We start from the raw sequence: 19,533 nt of genomic DNA, 5'->3' as shown, positions 1-19,533 counted from the left end.
TCAGTTGTTTGTTAGACACCTCAGCAGGTGCCATAAGCTGTATGTTTATGCACAGAAAATGTGAATTCCAGAAACAATCAACACAGCTATTGAAAAGAGTCCCACTCCCATCTCTTGCAAGTGTCAAGATCAATCCATGTTTTATTCTCATCCTTTCACCTCAATGGATCACATAAGACTGTTGCTGGAATCCATCAATGCTCTTTAACAAACAAAAGGAATCTCACCACAGCCCAAAGTAGCACAGCAAGTAGGGAATTAGAGCCAAAGCTAAAAGGGAAAAATCCTCAGCTTGTGAATGTTGTCAGAGTTCTTTTAACAACTAGGTGAGGGTCTTCCCCAATAAATACACCCCAAGTTTTCTGAATTGTAATGGAAATAACTATTAATGAGCAAACCATGTCAGCCTCAATATGCCAATATTTTCATGGCTGACCTGGAAAAGTGCTTCCTTAGCTCTCATCCACTAACACCCCATCTCTACTTACGCCACATTGATGACATCTTCATCATCTGGACCCATGGGAAGGAGACTCTGGAGGAATTCCACTGGGACTTCAACAACTTTCACCCCAACATCAACCTCAACCTGGAACAGTCCACACAGGAGATCCACTTCCTGGACACCATGGTGCTACTACACGATGGCCACATCAATACCACCTCATACCATAAACCCACTGACCGCTACGCCTACCTTCATGCCTCCAGCTTCCATCCCAGACACACCACACGATCCATTGTCTACAGCCAAGCACTAAGATATAACCGCATTTGCTCCAACCCCTCCGACAGAGACAAATACCTACGGGATCTCTACCAAGCATTCTTGAAACTGCAATACCCACCTGAGGAAGTGAAAAAACAGATCAACAGAGCCAGACGTGTGCCATGAAGCCTCTTACTACAGGACAAGCCCAAGAGAGGAACCAACAGAACACCACTAGCCATCACCTACAGTCCTCAGCTAAAACCTCCACAGCGCATCATCAGGGATTTACAACCCATCCTGGATAATGATCCCCCACTTTCACAGGCCTTGGGAAGCAGATCAGTCCTTGCCCACAGACAACCTGCCAACCTGAAGCAAATCCTAACCAGCAACTATACACCGCACCACAGTCACTAACTCAGGGACCCATCCATGCAAAAAACCTCGTTGCCAGCTCTGCCCACATATCTACACCAGCAACACCATTACAGGACCTAACCAGATCAGCCACACCATCGTGAGTTCATTCAGCTGCACATCTACCAATATAATTTATGCCACCATGTGCCAGCAATGCCCCTCTGCTATATACATTGGACAAACTGGACAGTCTCTACGTAAAAGAATAAATGCACACAAATCAGATATCAGAAATGGCAATATACAAAAACCCGTAGGAGAGCACTTCAATCTCCCAGGCCACACAGTAGTAGACTTAAAAGTAGCTATCCTACAGCAAAAAAATGTCAGGACCAGACTCCAAAGAGAAATTTCTGAGCTACAATTCATCTGCAAATTTGATGCCCTCAGCTCAGGCTTAAACAAAGACTGTGAATGGCTGGCTAAATACAAAAGCAGCTTCCCCTCCCTTGGTGTTCACACCTCCAGATCAACTGCTGGTAGTAAGCCTCACCCTTGCTGACTGAGCTAACCTTGTTATCCCCACCTTTGCTCTGGCTTATTTATACCTGGCCCTGCAGATTTCCAAGACCAGCATCTGATGAAGTGAGTCTGTGCTCACGAAAGCTCATGCTCAAAACTTTTCTGTTAGTCTATAAGGTGCCACAGGACCCTTCGTTGCTGTTACAGATCCAGACTAACACGGCTACCCCTCCGATACATGTCAGACTGAAGTCCTAATATTTAAGCATTACTAGTCCTTCCTTTCTTTAAGATAAGGGATAGACTTTGAAAGGAACTGACATATTATTAAGGGCCAAATATGGTTCTTGAATAACAGACGTACACTGAAGGGACTCAATCCAATGAGTGCAGGACTCTTAGGGGCCCGAAAGAAGTAGAGTCGTAGCATTGTGAACCTTCCTCTTCCAGCCAGTATCATAGAAACAAAGCCCAAAAGGCTAAAATAAAGTTTATGAAGCAAATGCAGCAACAAATGAGAAGCACCTACAGGAAGTAGTGTATCATCCTCTTTGTCTTTGCACATTTCGCCTATTGAGCCTTCTTTCAGATTGGCTGCCTGCTCTGAGAATGAAATCTCTAAATTGATATCAGTTTCAGAAACTGGCACATCTTCAGGCAGGCTTGTCCTTTCACTGGCACCAAGGCTGAACTCCAGACCTGAAAACACATAGGGGAAAAGAAAGTAATCAGCACTTTCAAATATTGCCTCTCTCCTTGTCTGATGTGTATGAAAGTGAATACTTAAGACTCCAGACAGGCTAATCCTGTGCAGGGAGTAGAAACTCTTGGAGCAAAATCTTTGCTGATGTCACTCCAATGGAGTTATGACAGACGAGAATGTTCATCTCATTGATTTGTCCTGGAATAATTCTTCCAAGGGGCAGAGTTTACACTCTACTTAACCTTCATGGAAAAGCACAGCTTTCCATCATAAATAAACCACAGAGTTCTGGATCATGCTGGAACCAAGCAGCTTCTGCTTCAGATCTGCTTCCCATCATCCCCTCTTCCTACGGTGTTCTGCAACAATTAACTGCACAACTCTTTCAGCAGCTGTGCCTCCAGGGCCAACCCTAAACACCAGTTCTTCTTCCTGAAGGTCTGACACTGGTGTGGGGGATGGTTGTGTAGGGGTGGGGAATCCAATAAAGCATGACCAAGTCCTGAAATTTTCAGCCCCTTCTCATCATAGGGCCTGAATCTCTCAATCCTGCCACAGACACCGTTCCATGAGGAAGAGATGGGCAGAGAAGAATGGGATCATGTAATGGAGGCACCACTTCTCGTTTCTTATTTCCCTCAAAAAGGAACTGTGAACTGAACAAATTATTTAACCTTTTTTTAAAAAACAGAGGCAGTTCTTCTTTTATCATTTACCCCAGAAACAGCCTGCATTTATAAGTGATTAAGAGGTGCTTTTTCATTCCAAATGCATCACTAGTATCAGAGGGTAAGAGAAGAGTGCATAGTGTTGTCAGCGGGGAAAAAAATAATTTTAAATATTTGTTCTGTAAAAGAAAAATTCCAATCAATACACAAAACAATTTACCTTATCACAAACTATGCAGAACAACCCAGTCAGTCAAAGCCTCTGACTGCCTGCACATTTTGACATCATTACCACCGCCACCATCACTTGTAAAGAGAAGTTACTCACCATAGTAACGGTGGTTCTTCAAGATGTGTCCCCGTGGGTGCTCCACCTTAGGTGTTGGGCTCGCCCTGGCACCGCAGGTCGGATCTTCCAAGCAGTTTCTGCCGGACCGCGCATGTGCCGGTGCGCGCCACTCCCTTGCGCGCTCCTGGCCACGTGCGCGATCCGGTCCCCGCCAGTTCCTTGACCAACCACCTCGGATGCTCCTGCAAAACACTAAACAGAGATCCGAAGCGGGGAGGATGGGCGGGTGGTGGAGCACCCACGGGGACACATCTCGAAGAACCACCGTTACTACGGCGAGTAACTTCTCTTTCTTCTTCGAGTGTCCCCGTGGGTGCTCCACGTTAGGTGACTACCCAGCAGTAACCCAAAATAGGAGGTGGGTAATCGGATCATGTGCAGCTTGTCCCCGAGAGGACCGCTGTCGAGAGCTGGGTATCCTCTTGCAATACCCTGTGAAGGGCGTAGTGCTTGGCAAAGGTGTCATAGGATGACCAGGTCGCCACTCTGCAAATGTCTTTTAGCGCAAAACCCTTGAAAAAGGCTGTTGATGCCGCCACCACCCTAGTGGAGTGAGCCCTGGGCGTGGCCAGTAAAGGAGTCTTTTTGAGTTCGTAGCACATTTTTATGCAGGATACGATGTGCTTCGAGATTCTCTGTGAAGAGAGACCTTCTCCTTTCGATTTGGGAGCGAGAGAGACTAGGAGTCTATCCGTTTTCCGGAAGGACTTGGTCCTGTCTATATAGAAGGCTAGCGCCCTCCTCACGTCCAGGAGGTGTAGGCGCGCCTCTTTGTTAGAGTTACGAGGCTCTGGATAAAACGAGGGTAAAACAATAGGTTTGTTAATATGAAACTCAGAAGAAACTTTAGGAACAAAGGCTGGATGCAGCCATATGGTTACCGCCTCCTTGGAAAATACTGTGCAGGGTGGCGTTGCCATAACTGCCGCAAGCTCGCTCACCCTGCGAGCTGACGTGATTGCGAGAAGGAAGGTCGTCTTTATCGTAAGGAGGCGGAGGGAAACCGTGGCTAAAGGCTCGAACGGTGGTCCCGTTAGTGCATTAAGCACCAGGTCCAAGTTCCACGAAGGTGGAAGCGGTTTCCGAGGGGGATATAGGTTTACCAACCCTTTGAGGAACCTGGTAACCATGGGATGGGCGAACACCGTGTGCCCTTCCTCTTCGTGTCTGAACGCCGAAATGGCGGCAAGGTGGACCTTTAACAAGGATAGTGAGAGTCCTCCTCTCTTGAGGTCCAGTAAATACTCTAATTAATTACAGGTATAGGCACCAAAAGGGGGGCTAACTGTTTGGTAGAACACCATGCCATGAAGCGAGTCCATTTCTGCTTGTAGGTCTTCCTGGTGGAAGTCCTCCTGCTACTTTCTAGGACTTGTTGCACTTCCTCCGTACATGAGCTCTCTAGGGAGCTGAGCCATGGATTAACCACGCTTGTAGTCACAGGCCTTGAGGGTGTGGATGCACTATGGACCCCTGGGCTTGCGTGAGCAGATCCAGCGCCACCGGGAGGGGCATCGGTGGACGGTCCGACATGCGCAGGAGTAGGGGGAACCATTGCTGTCGATCCCACGTTGGGACTATCAGGATCATTCGGGCTCCTTCCCTCCTGGCTTTCTGCAAGACTTTGTGGATCAGCACTGTGGGAGGAAAAGTGTAAAGCAGGGGGCCCCTCCAGGAGATCGCGAATGCGTCCCCCAGGGACCCCCGTCCCAGTCCTGCCCTGGAGCAGAATCGTGGGCACTTCTTGTTGCGTTGAGTGGCAAACAGGTCTATCTGGGGAAAGCCCCATGCGTGAAAAATCGGTCGTAGCAGATCGGGACAGATCTGCCACTCGTGCGTGAGTGCGAAACGCCTGCTCAGCTGGTCTGCCTTCACATTGTGAGCGCCTGGTAAGTACGAGGCTTTCAAGGTTATATTGTTGGTGACGCACCAGTTCCACAACCGGACTGCTTCCGCACATAAGGCACGGGACTGACCTCCTCCTTGCCGATTTATATAAAACATGGTGGAGGTATTGTCTGTACTGATCCCGACTACTTTGCCTTGTATATGGTCTCAAAAGTGTCTGCAGGCATTGAACACTGCTCTGAGCTCCAGTATATTTATGTGCAGTGACTGCTCCATGGAGGACCACAGTCCTTGCGTCACCTCTTCGCCCATGTGTGCTCCCCACCCTATGTGGGAGGCATCTGTAGTAAGAAAAACCGATACTTGTGGTTGGTGGAAGGGTACCCCTGTTAGCATGTTCTTGGGGTTTACCCACCATTGCAGGGATTTGCGCACCTCTGTCGTGGGCGACACCACCCTGTGAATGGTGTGTACTGCCGGTTTGTATACACTCGCCAGCCAGTGCTGCATGCTGCGCATGTGTAACCTGGCGTTCTGTACTACGAACGTCGCTGCTGCCATGTGGCCCAGCAGCTGTAAGCACGTCAGAACCGGCATCGTAAGGCTGAAGGTGATGACTTGCATGAGGGAGCCGATGGCCCGAAAGCGTGTCTCTGGTAGATACACTCTCGCTGTAATAGAATTTATGCGTGCCCCTATGAACTCTATGTCCTGTGTGGGGTCTATCTTTGATTTTGCCAGATTGATAACCAGGCCGAGCAAAGAGAACGTGCCTGCTGTGATGCGTATCATGCGTAGTACCTCTTCCTTCGAGGCCCCTTTGAGTAGGCAGTCGTCCAGATACGGGAATATAAATACCCCCTGTCTGTGCAGGTAGGCTGACACCACTGCCAAGGTCTTGGTGAAGACTCTGGGGGCCGAGGAGAGGCCGAATGGTAGGACCTTGTATTGAAAATGTTCTTTGCCTACCATGAACCAGAGGAATCGTCAGTGAGCCGGATGGATAGTTATGTGAAAATACGCGTCTTGTAAGTCGAGGGCTGCGAACCAATCTCCATCGTCCAGTGCCGTAAGGATGGAGGCGATTGTGATCATCCGAAAGCGTTGCTTGCGCAGGTACCGGTTGAGGCCTCGAAGATCTAAGATGGGCCTCCAGCCTCCTGTCTTTTTCTCCGTGAGGAAGTATCTGGAGTAGAACCCTTTCCCTTGCAGTTGCTCCGGCACTCTTTCCACTGCCCCTATGAGCATAAGATGGTCTACCTCCTGCTTGAGTCTCGCTTCGTGGGAGGCATCCTGCAGGTGGGGCCTGGGTGGAGGTCGTGGCAGTGGGAGCGACTGGAAGGGGATCGCGTACCCCATGGCTATGATCTCCAGCACCCATTTGTCTGTGGTGATCCTTTGCCACTGGTCGTAGAATGGTCAGAGGTGATGGTGGAATAACAGCTTCGGATGACATTGTGCGATGGTAGTGATGGCGCAGCCCTGGATCTGTGTGTCAAACTTGTGGCCTTTGGCCCTGCCCCGAGGACGCACGGCTCTGTTGGGAACGTCACCTGGGAGTTCTATATTGTTGATGCTGTTGATGTCGCCCGTGCTCGTAACCCCTGTGGTACTGGGGACGCTGTGGCTGATACTGGTACCGCCTTTGCTGAGGGTAGTACTTTTTCTTTCTGTATGGAGGGGTGTAGATCCCCAAGGTCCTAAGAGTGGCTCTTGAGTCTTTACTGGAATGAAGGACCGAGTCAGTTGATTCAGCAAACAGCTTCTGCGTGTCGAAGGGGAGATCGACGATCTTCGCCGCAGATCCCTCGGTATACCCGATGTTTGGAGCCAGGACTCCCTTCGCATTACCACTGCCGTAGCTGTTGAGCGTGCTGCTGTGTCCGCAACATCCAGGGCGATCTGAACTCCCGTCCTCGAGGCCGCATAGCCTTTTTGCACGATAGCCTTGAGCACCGGCTTCTTGTCCTCTGGAAGTGAGTCCATGAGGGAGGTTAACCTAGAGTAGTTGTCAAAATTGTGGTTCGCTAGATGCGCTGCGTAATTCGCCATTCTCAACAGTAGAGTGGAGGAGGAGTAGACCTTTCTGCCGAACAGCTCTAGCTTCTTGGCATCTTTGTCCATTCCCCCTGTTTTGAACTGAGACGTTTTTGATCTCTGTTGAGACGATTCTACCACCAGAGAATTTGGTTGCGGGTGGCTGAATAGGAACTCCATGCCCTTCGCTGGCACGAAGTATTTCTTGTCCGCTCTCTTATGGACAGGTGGAATAGTCACAGGGGTCTGCCATATCGTGGTGGCGGACTCCAAGATTGCTTCGTCAAGCGGTATGGCTATTTTAGAGGAGGCCGGAGATCTCAGATTTTTAAGGAGCTTATGGTGCTTCTCTTGCACCTCTGCTGTCTGGATGCCTTGCGTGAAGGCCACCCTTTTAAACAGCTCTTGGAACTGTTTGAGATCGTCCGGAGGATGGACGTCCCCCAGGGCCGTAGCCTCATCCGGGGAGGACAGCGAGGAACCGCTAGGGTAAGCCTCTCTGGACCCCTCCGGGTCCTGTTGACAGTGATACATCCACTCACTAGAAACTTGCGAGGGAAAATCCCAGGCTTCCAGAAGCAACTCCCCCTGAGATATCTGAGTCTCTGTCCCCATTCGCGATTGCCCTTGGGGATACGGGACCGTCTGTGGGGATCTGTCCCTGGTAGTATGCCTATGGTGTCTATGCCCCACATGATAGGGGCGACCATGGCAACACGGGCACTGGTCCTGGGATGGTGACCTGGACCACTCCCTTGGTGCATACCCCCTACATCTGGGGGAGCAAGATCTTCTGGAGACATGGGACGCTGGAGAGACCGATTTGTGATAGTACTCAAGTGGCTCAAAGCCCAAGAAGGGCGAAGGTGGTCCAAGCCATGGGCAGGCTGGCTGTAGAAATGGAGATGGGGGCTCCGGATAGGCTAGGGGTGACCCCTGCCTTCTCGTTGGAGTCCGCAGCACGAGCGGAGGGCTCAGAGAAAGCAGCTCTGCAGCCCTGTCTGGAGAGGGACTGCGGTGCCGTGTTTTCTGTGCTGCCTTTCCCCTCCCCTGTGGGGGTGGCTCCGCCCCCGATGCGTTGGGGATCTCGGCCCCGTAGTCTGCACCGCGCTCGGCACGCTCCTCAGCGGTGCTGTACGGGCGGTCTCCCCCGGTGCCTGCAGGTTGCGTGCCTGCGCACTCTGAGCCACCAGTTCCCCGGGGGTCGGTGCCGCTGTTTGCGGTGCCGCCGGTTCCGGTGCTTGCTTGGCTGCTGCCCTGCCCGCGGTGCGGGGCGGCTGTTTGATCATTGGAGGCTGAACCTCCGCCACGTGCGTCTCCGCGCCGCCGCCGATCAGCTGTAGCTGCGGCTGGAGGCTGTGCGCTCCACCCGTCCCGCTCGCTGTTGCTGCCGGCAGGGATCGGGTTGGGGAGATTTTCCTCCGTTTTTGCGCTGATGGGGTTAGGGACGCGGCTTTCCTTTTATGGGCCCCGGAGGGTCCCTCCTGCTGCGGCCGCTCCGGCATGTCTGGCTGGAGGGCCTTGTCGAACAGCAGCATTTTCAGCCACATTTCCCTGTCCTTCCTTGCTCTGGCTGTTAACTTGGCACAGAAGGAACATTTCTGAGTGACATGGGATTCCCCCAAGCACCTTATACGCTGACTGCGCCCATCAGATGCTGGCATCACCTCGCGGCACGACTCACACTTCTTGAATCCTGAAGAGGACATTGTGGTGAGTCTTTGAGTTGTTAATAGGCTACTTAGCACCTTCTCTGTGCTTGTTCCCCTCTCGGATAAAGCCTGCCGCAGCAGGAGGGCTAATGGCCCTAGGCTCCTGGCCTCCGGTGCTCCGCTTGTTACTAGGATTGGAAGCTGTGAATTCCTTTCCTTTCTTTGTTTTTGTTTTTTTTTTGTTGAAAACAACAACTGACTAACTTAATCTAAGACTGAAGAAACTGTAAAACAATTAAAAACGTTAAATACGCTAACTCTGGCCATAGCCTGAGCGGATTCCATCTGCAGCCGATGGCGGTTAAAGAGGAACTGGCGGGGACCGGATCGCGCACGTGGCCAGGAGTGCGCAAGGGAGCGGCGCACACCGGCGCATGCGCGGTCCAGCAGAAACTGCTTGGAAGATCCGACCTGCGGCGCCGGGGCAAGCCCGACACCTAACGTGGAGCACCCACGGGGACACTCATAGAAGAACATAATATTCCTCCAAAGCCCCCCATCAAAATTTTCATCCCATTGTGAGAAGTTCTGTGCAAGCACTCTGAATGACACACTGGTGCCACTGAAGACAAAGGCAACATTCTCAGTGATTTCACTGGGACCAGGATGTCACCCTTTGGTCCCTGCCCCAAAAAGTTCACCATCTCTTTTAAAGACACAATGCTGCAAGCGAGTGTGAAAAACAACGGAATGGGAACTGGGACAGCAGGATGAGGGAAACCATAATAAAAGCATGTGTTTGTACATAATAAAAAGATGTTTATACAGACTAGCTGTTGTGCAATGAGCCACCCAAACAATGGTTTTGGTTTCACCATTGGGTGAAGCTTAGGAGCGCCAATTCTCTGATGTATCTGAATTCCTTACACAAAAGGCCAAGACCTTCCACTCCACACCCCTTATGAAACAGATTCCGCTTGAGAACTTCTCCATGCCACCTCTTTCTCAGGGACCCTAGCATAAGGGCCATGGTGGGGACAGGCTACCGCACTCCAGTTGTTCTCTGCTTCCCATTGCCCACAGATGGGCCTAAGCAGCGCTGCCGTCTTCTAGCACTGCAAACCCAAACTGTATGAGAAAGACTACCGTACAAAATAAAACATCTTAGCCATGACTACACTCGCCCCGTACTTCAAAGGGGACATGATAATCAGACTGATGGGAGATTACTAATGAAGTGCTGCAATGAATATGCAGCACTTCATTAGCCAAATTCTCCCTGTGGTAATTTCAAAGGGTCAAGCTTCCAAGTGCCAGCATGCCCTGTAGCTGCGGGCACTTTGATGTGCCTGTGCTACTTCAAAATGCATCCACTCCCCAAAATTCTGGGTAGTAAAGACACTTTGAAATAGCACAGGCACTTCAAAGTCTGCCACTTTGAAGTTGCTGCAGGCGAGAATTAGCCTAATGAAGTGTTGCATATTCATCACAGCAGTTCGTTAGTAATCTCCCATCAGCCTGATTACCATGCCCTCTGCAAAGAATGGGGCAAGTGTAGACATAGCCTTTGTTGTTACTAAAAAATAAGTGGCCCACACTAGTTGCAAAGTCTCTCTTTAAAGTAAAACTATTTGTGGAAGGTTTGGAGCCAAGACCACCTCAGGCAAACTGCCCTGGCCAGGGCTAGAGCCTTGGAGTTCTTCACGTGGAACGGCTGGCCTTAACATCTTCAAGCTATGAAACCAGCAGCATAAGTTCCAGAGTAACCCATAATGTCTAGCTCACAGTTAGAACTTTGCGATCACTTCAGCAAAGGCTGTGGCAGTGCCAAGGAGCAGACTGGTTATGATTTGAGGGGAATGGAGGAGTCTGCTTTTTGTGGCTAGATGTGTGGCTGGGGTCATGTCTTGGCTGGTTCCAAGGACTGACAACACTTCCATTCAACTCACAGCTGAATATAAAGTTATGAAAGGCAGAAGAGAAGAATTGTAAAATATTCATATATGACTAGTTTCTGTCTTCAGAAAAGCTTTGACCCTCAACTGTGTTAGAATGTTGAATGTTTGATTGAGCAAATGTGAAAGATCAAGCCAGAGCTGAAAGTGGAGCAGCTAGTTTCAGTAAAAATGTCAGAAACACAAACACTTCTCGGGCCAAATTCAGTTCTGCATCAAATCTACTAACTTCAGTTGGATTACAGCACCAATTTATTTGGCCTCAGTGTTTAATATGTTTAAAACTGTGGGGTTTAAATATTAAAAGGGGAAGTAAAGTTCTTATTCCTCTCTCATCATTTTTATGAGGATGTTGTGGTTAATGTGGCTTATGTTTGATCCAGGCATCTTTTGCTTCATATCAGGTTGGGACAGAATGCTGGCCAGCAAAAAAGTAATGCAATAATTCCTGTTTCAGCTCCCTGTTTGGACTGAAATGTTGGCCTGCGGTGTGTTTGGGGTTTTTTTTGGTATGGATGTCTTTGTAATAATATAAGCTACAAAGATGGGTGAAAATGCTGCATTTTGGAGTTTTTGATGTTTGTGACATCCTGATCTTAGTGCTTTGTGTTTGTTAATGAGGAAGCAGCTGTAAGAGGAAGTAAATTTGTTGTGCTGTCAATCTGCCAGTTGTGGTCAAAGTTTCATATGACAGAAATGGGAGTATGATACAAAAAAAAGTAAATACTCGATATTAAAGAGGACAATGCAAAAATGTGTTTTAAAACTGTGCCTGCAACTTCATTGTGTAAAGAAGGTTTGTGTTTTAAAAATGTTATGGGAACATCAGAAATGTCAAGTCTAGTCTTTTTGGAGAACATAATAGATGTCCCACAGGATGTACAGTGTTAAGTCTCACAGTTTTATTGGAGGGGTGGAGTAGTTTAATCTTTAATTAACACATCCTTTCTCAAAAACACTACTTGGTCATTGAATTTACATGGATAAACTAACAGACAGTTTTAGACTGCCATTGTTTCACTAGACCTCCAACAGAGAGTCTTCCAGGCCAGATAGTCATTTACTGCTCACTTAAAAAAAGAGGCAGGAAGTAAATAAGGACACCCCCCATTTTTAACTTCATGTTACTTCTCAGAGGATTTAATTCTTCCTTTAGTGACAATGGTTTCTACTACTATTAATACTTTAATTATTTATATAATGGAGGAAGAAATATGCCTCATTTGGCCAAAAAAGCAGTCCAGTAGCACTTCAAAGATGCATTTGGGGTGTTGGGTGATTTTTCTCGTTTTGGAATATAAAAATTACTACATGGAATGTTTGGAGCTCAAGCTTCTTCCACAGAAGTTGATGGGACTTTTACTATTGTCTCCAATGAGATTAAAACAAGACGCTCATACAGCAGAGTATATTTATGTAAGTTTGGGAAACAATTGTTGAACTATTGTGTGCATTTTACTGAAACTACCAAACAAACATGCATCTCTCCCATGTCCATTAATCTCCATCTTCCACCTCAATGCTAAAAGGAGGATTGGGTTGACATCTGGGACTCACTAGGGTATTTTGTGGGCTCCCTTGCTCCTTCCTGAATGGATGAATGGGGGGAAGAGGCATTCTTCATTTAAGGATAATAACCACTCTTCTCCCACCATCAACCCTGCCTCAGTCTTTCCTGACTGACATTCACATGCCTGTAGTCAGCCAATAAGATTGCTGCTGGCTTCAAGCATCTCACAGTAGACACGCTTCACACAGGGCTGGATCCTTACCCTGACTCTTATTCTAAAGGAGATGGCTTGCATCTCTATGGTTTTGCTGTCCTCAAGGCCGTTTCACTCTTAATCCTGCCCTGAATTTTTCCCATTTTAATGGCCTTTGTGAGCTCTGAAGAAACCTGGGATTAGAAGTGGCACAGGAGCATACCTGTCCCACCGAGATCCATGTCCTTCCACCTCTAGCCTGCTCTGAAACAACCGCCTGCCTCACAGATACCTGTGGAGTAGGGAGGGGGCCTTCTTTGACTGACAATATACCCTGGGGAGCTACCTGGGGTCCCTTTGTGCTGACACAGCCAATACAGTGAGCTGGCACAGTGTCCATGCATAGGCCCAGAGTGAGCACGCTACCCCCACAGTAGCACAGAATGTACTGCCTGCATATTAGTTTTCCATCTGGAATTACTTTTGACCTTTGGAGGTTACATCCATGTATCATATTTACCCTTGTGTGCTAGCACTGTAGGCATCCTCAGTGGAAGTGCTCAATGAAGAAGGACAGGACAGTGGTGGGAAAAGTGCCTTTAGGTTTTTTGGGTAAGTTTTGGGACACATCAAGCAAAGGAGTCACCTGATGACCACAAGGGATGTGAGAATGTGTTATAACCATATTGTGTAATCAAAAAACAAGAGAAAGATATACCTAGCTTGCATAGGGCTCAGCCTAACAACCTTAAAGCCAACAAGAATCTGTCCATGAAGTTGGATCAGGCAAGAGAGATTCCAAGGCCACATTCCCAGGGACTGCTTATAAACATGTTTTTATTAAAATTGTTGGATAAATTATACTGGCTGAGGATCAGGCTCCAATACTGGAAGTTTTAGAGTGTCTTTCAACTAAACACTACACCTTCTAGATCTTAGTGGAAAAATCCCTTAAGAATATCTCTTCTCTAACTGCCTGATCATTAGGCTTTGGGTTTACCCTTCTAAAAGCATCTTACTCAGCATGCTTACCCTGGAAATTGGCCCTTTAAATCTGGAAGAGACAACCAGCCACAGCCCCACAAGTGTCATTTTGTCTCTGGTTGTGGCTATTCTGAGCAGTGAGTTTGTAGGGTTTTTTAATGTTTTTTCTTACCATACTTTTTCCTTAGGAAGTAGCACATGTTCTCAGTATCGTTAACTCTTAACTGAGCTCTTTTACATGAGCTACATCTTTGCCCTCAGGGCATACTGGGATTTTTTTATTAGGCTTTTGATAAAGAAGTGAGGGTTGCAGATAAATAAACGTGAAATTATAATTTCTGTCCACCGTAAAACAGGTAGCCTGGTAAAAGATGTTTTGAAGTCCAATGTGCATCCTTTGGATTTTGTTTGCTGTGTAGACATACACATAAAATCCATGGGGACAGGTCTCAAGCAATCCAAATAAATGAACCTCCCCATTGATACTAAACATAATGGCCGTGTCTACACTCGTCCCCTCCTTTGAAGGGGGCATGGAAATAACACTGACTGTGGAATATCAATGAGGCGCTACCATGCATATGCAGCACCTCATTAGCAGCTTGGAAGGCTGCCATTATGCTAACTTCAAAGTGCTGATGGGCAGCCTAGATGTGGGTGATTTGAAATATGCGCCCAACTTCAAAATTCCCTTATTCCTAAAAGGAACGATTGTCACTTTTAGAATGTGACAAACGATAGCTATTATATCCATTAACAAATTTAAAAATATGGGATATAGAGAACAGAGGCATCACTATGATTTAAATGTCTAAAGAAATAATCCAGTCTCATAGATACTAGTTTATTTTTCATACAGCATTAAAGCCCTGTAACTTTACAAAAAGGCCTCTGGAGTTAGATTTCTTGGGTATTTTGGTGTCTTTAAAACCCCAGACAATATGTTTTTGTTGCCTTTAAAGCCATACACTGTTTACATAACACTAATTAGCTCCTTAGTATTGAAGAAAGAGATCATGGTACAGCCCTGAAACAGGTGCAGCAGTTTTTAAACAGTGCAAGTTGGATGGCTTTCCTGCAAAAATGCACTGATTTTCCTCTTGTTCTAATCTCACGAGCAGAGCCCACTTCAGCATGTTGGCAAAAGACACGTACTAGGATGTAAGTAGGCTGCATTTTGCCTTGCACATTGCAGTCTGTGCTGGGGAGAGCTAGCATATGGAATTCGCCTTTCAGAACCTCTCATTTCTAAAGGGCTCATCAGGGCCACTGGAAAAAAAAAAAAGAAAGAAAAAAAGCGCCAGATGTGATAAAGCACTGCAATAATTGCTTGGTAATTTTCCAGGCCCAAATTTTAGTGTAGTTTATTGACACAAGCACCAGGCTTCTCTTCCTTCCCTTGTGCTGACCCAGCATTTTGGCAGCTCTCCCAGTTGTTCACAGTTCTTAGCAGCAAAAGGTTTTCTGAGAGCAAGGGAGGGTAAGATTAATAATGCTTCTGGAAACACAAGAATTGTGCAGGGCTCATTTCTACCCCTCTCTCTCTCTCTCTCTCTTTACATTGTCTATGTTCTGTTATTCATCTTTCATCTTTTTAACCCTTTGTTAGCTATTGCTCCAAAATATTTCAGATCCACATTCTAATGTGGAACCATTAAAAATAAATGAACTAGTCATTTAGAGATGGTTAACTGGTTTCTTTTTCTATGTAATTACAAAGTTCCCAGCACCCAGTATATCTAAATGCTATCTAATCATTAATGGGCCATTTAGAGCGGACCTTTACTAAACCATTTACCCATAAGCTTTACCAGACTTTTCAAAGGACACAATCTATAAATACATTTTAAGTGTTACAGATCTGAAAAGATGTAGGCTACAAGTATATTCATATATTTTATCCAGTGGGGTTTTTTTTTAATCTGAAATGTTACTGAAAGCATGGACGTGTTTTTCAGTGAAGCTAAGACAATACAAAATTTTTTTTAATAAAGCACAGGAGATGCTTGGCATTACCATCTTTCACTTCATCTTGAGCTTCACTTTTATTCTCTCTTGTTCTCACATGTGAGGGTTCACTTTCACCAGAGACCTACACAAGGCAAAAAGAAAAGAAGTCATATCTAAACTCAAACATCAACAGCTTATTACAGCTAGTGACAGAATGTGAGCAGCTCCTTTGACCCCAATCCTGCATGTAGGAGCCTTGCAACCAAGGAGAGCCCCTCAGAAGTCAAAATGATTCCAGAGGGGTGCAGTCATCTACCAGTGGACTGTCAGCTGTGGGGCTGGTGTATCTGATTGGAGCCTTTTAATCCCAGACATCGGAGATAAGAAATTTAGTCCTTCAACCAAAAGCACAATTAGATACAAACTTCATTCTGATGTCACTATTTTTCCACTAAAATATGCAGAAGGAATGGGAAAGGCTAGATTGGGGATTAAAGCCACAGTCTGCACTAGTGGGGAATCTTGAGGAGTGATAATATGGGCACTGAACTGGGACTCAGAAAACCAGAGTTCAATTTCAAGTTCTGCCACTGGCCTGTTGGGTGACCTTGGGCAAGTCACTTTAACCTCAATTTCCTTGTCTGCTTAAGAGGCATAATGACACTGACCTCCTTTGTAACATGCTTTGAGATGTACAGGCGAGAAACACTATATAGGAAATAGGAATTATTATTCCAATACTTCAGTGGCAGCTCCCAAGAGAAACTGTGATTGACTCATCTCAGAAGTATAAGCTGCCATAGAAGCACTGTCACCCTGGTGTAAAATTTAGCATGCACTCTGTCCTGTGTTTTTGTAGGCCCAGGACAGCTCTAGCCCTGCTGTCATCCTAATCCTTGTCTGTAGAGGAGAGGTGGGGTTAATGGGGATGGGGCCAGCAGCGTTAGCTGTGCATACTGCCTGCGTTCCCAGTAATATTGTAGCTGGTCCACTTCACAAAGGGACAAGCCGGAAGCAAGGACAAAGGCCACTTGTGCCATTTTTGCTCCCATAGTGCAGCCTTGCGCAGCCAACTATTATCCAGCCCTGAGTTTATAAACAAACAAGGCTGCTGAAGTTCCATTGTTTGTTTATCTCTAAAATAATTATGGATACAGTGCTCAGAATTTATCAGCAAATCTTCTACCATACAGTGCCTACAGTTTCTTCTCCCCCACAAATGACAACCAGATGTTGACTGGTCTGGCTCTTGCCTGGCATTTTAGAAAAGCGCTGTATATCCCAAGACCTGGGGAGAACAAGGTTGACAAGGCAAATCCTACTCCCTGGTCTGTGGGAGCAGAGGGCCTCAGGTACAGCAGAACTGTTGCTATACAGCAGAGCTAGGGCGGGAGGGGGAGCAGGAGGCATGCAGTTTGCATAGAATATATGCAGTCCCACTCTCCGAAGAACATAGCTCCAGGGGACTCTCAGTGCAGTCACACAGCTGTTCTTTGGGAATGAGGAAGGGAAGAATCCATGATTATAGTTTTTTCCAGTCCCACCTCTTTCCTGTTGGTAGAGGAGGGATACAGATGACAGGCAGAGGCTGTACTGAGTTGGAGTATCAGCTGCAGAGTTGCTTCACTTCCTTTTTGTGAAGGGACAGTGGTAGAATGATTTCCCCTCCATGCCTCCACACACACAGATTTAAACCCTTCTCTTTGATACATACTTCAGGATTACAGGCACTCATGTGTGCTGTATAATTTATGCCTTACATGCAAAAGCTTGAATTACATTCTTCATGCTGAGTTAACATAGTTAAGAGTGAAATGACACTGCTCTAAACTGCATTTTATCCCACCTCTGTGATCTAAAAACAATGTATAATAAGAATGCAGCTTCACTTTTTGATATTACCTGTTCTGTACAAAACGGGCCCCAGAGTGTTTTGCAGAATTAATTGTCCCATATTCCCCTTTCCACACATATGCAGAGGGGAGCTTAATCTTTGTGACAAGGGAGTTCTGCCTCTTCATAATGTATCTTACAAACTTCCTCTGGAAAATTTTAGTTCCTCAGTGCTTGACAGGATTGGCCAAGGGTGCAGAGCAGAGAAGTGGTGGGCGGGGGGAGTGGAAACACAACTGGTCTCATATTTTCTTCTTCACTGAGATACTTTGAAGTGCAGTGCTCAGAAATAAAAATGAGGGCAAGTGGCCACAAAGCCAATGTCCTGGAATGAGGCCTCCATGTGGATGGCCCTACGCTACCATCTATAAGGTGCCACAGGACTTCTCACTGTTTTTGTAGATACAGACTAACATGGCTACCGCTCTTATACTTGTCACTATCAAATCAGTGTCTTCTCCAGTTGAACACCCAGCTGCTGCTTTTGGGGGCTGGAAGGAAAGAAGTCAAACCCCAATATTCTCAATAGAAAAATGACAAGGCAATTCCCTACACTGAGTACAAGTTTATTTCCCTTTGTGTGGCTTACTCTTGTTTAGGGAAGAACAGCTCTTTCCTTTTATTTTTAATACCTGCTTTTGAAAACTTCACACGATGTGTGAAAAACATTTATCATTGGCCTAACGCTGGTTCCACTGAAGTCAATGGAAGTTTTACAACGGCCTTTAGGCAGAAGAGTTAGGCTAGCACTGAGTCCTTCTGAAAGGCCCAGCCAGGGTTTTAGCAGAGCAGAACAAAGCCAAGACACACTAAAGGAGCTTACTTTTTCCTTTGAATCACCATGTTGCCTGAAGATATCTCTGACGTCAGGAACCTGGTACTGCTTGTTTTTTTTCCTCAGGGTTTGTGACACAGTTTCCACTCGCTTCCGTACTGCTGCTGTCTGGGTTCGCGTCAATGTGGACAGAAAGACCATGCTGTCTAGGGACTCTCCTGCACTCTGATTAAGGAGGTTCGACAACCCAGCTTCCTTTAGCCACTCTTCTTCAAGTTCCCCCTCTGTGTCAGTGGAGAAGAGAGACATCATTGCTAGACTTTGTATCTGAGCTCTCTATCTGAGCACAGTGAGTTAAAAACCTCACAGTGTAGTGTGTGGCAGCCTACTGGGAAACCTCAAGGAGGATCTGCAAGTGGAGTTAAATTCCTTGCACGATCCCTCTTTATATTAAGGGGATGCCTATGATGTCTAAATACTTAATATATAATTAACATTTTTTTTAAAAAATAATCATTACTGTAGATTGCCAGAGAGTTTGACATGTCAACAAGTGGATTATAACAGTACATAGCACCTTCTGCTGAGGTGCTTATAACCATCTACCTTGAAAAATGCTAATTAATATCTATGCCTTAAATCCTTCATAAGCCATTTATAATGTTACCCTTACTACTCTGAAATGTTTCAGATTCTAACTAAGCAGGAAAGATGGTTTCTCTGCCAACTGTCCCTATTCCAGTGGAGCAGAGAGGAAAAAACAAAAAAAGCTTGAAAACCTATAATCAGCACCATCGCATTCATAGATCAGTGCTTACTTTTGCTATAATTTTTACTTAAATATGTTTGCCTTTTTTGGGGAGGGGGGTTACATTAATTCATACAGCTTTTTATTAGCGTGTTCTAGTTCAATTTATTCAGTGATTCAATGTAATAGGCAATTTTGATGCATGTTTTAATTATCTTGACAGATGCCATCTCTAATCTGTACTGATCTTTAGTAAGATGATCACTACTTTGTTTTTTCTTGCTGACTATGTATTTTTATTGATAGATGCCTTCTACAATAAACTGCTAATTATTGCAGCTGACCAAGAATGTAATATAACCTGCACTCATCAAATAATTTTTACATAATAGTACTTGTTTAAAAATGGCAACCAAGCCCTCTCCTGATGTGGACTGGATTGTTCAGCCCTTTGATTTTGCCCTCCCATTTTCAATGCTCATTAACTATGTAAAACTGGATTCTCATTTCAGTTATGTCAATGTAGTAGCCCTGGACTGACATCAGTTTGTCTGAGATATGAGTCTGACACACACTCTTCAACATTGTTATTCACTGTAGCCTAGTTTCTCAAACTCTGGTGAACATCTTTGCAGTCACAGACAAGTGAAAGAGTAGAGCTCTTACTGAATAGT

At 46.2% G+C, this 19,533-nt stretch overlaps 1 protein-coding gene across 2 annotated transcripts in view; it reads right to left on the bottom strand.

The window, feature by feature from the left end:
* Window positions 1–19,533, bottom strand: part of ARHGAP18 (Rho GTPase activating protein 18) — a 108,693-nt gene that overhangs the window by 40,612 nt on the left and 48,548 nt on the right. For both annotated transcript variants that reach the window (XR_012645045.1, XM_074990587.1), the window contains exons 3-5: window positions 18,160–18,395; window positions 15,510–15,585; window positions 2,124–2,293 (exon numbers count right to left, since the gene is read on the bottom strand). Coding sequence is in view for 1 of the 2 variants with exons in the window: in XM_074990587.1 (XP_074846688.1) it covers window positions 2,124–2,293; window positions 15,510–15,585; window positions 18,160–18,395 (482 nt within the window). In the remaining variant the exon portion in view is untranslated. The remainder of the gene's footprint in view (window positions 1–2,123; window positions 2,294–15,509; window positions 15,586–18,159; window positions 18,396–19,533) is intronic.

The sequence above is a fragment of the Carettochelys insculpta genome, chromosome 3, assembly GCF_033958435.1.
Source record: "Carettochelys insculpta isolate YL-2023 chromosome 3, ASM3395843v1, whole genome shotgun sequence".
Taxonomy (NCBI): domain Eukaryota; kingdom Metazoa; phylum Chordata; order Testudines; family Carettochelyidae; genus Carettochelys; species Carettochelys insculpta.
This window is presented reverse-complemented; position numbering and strand designations above follow the sequence as displayed.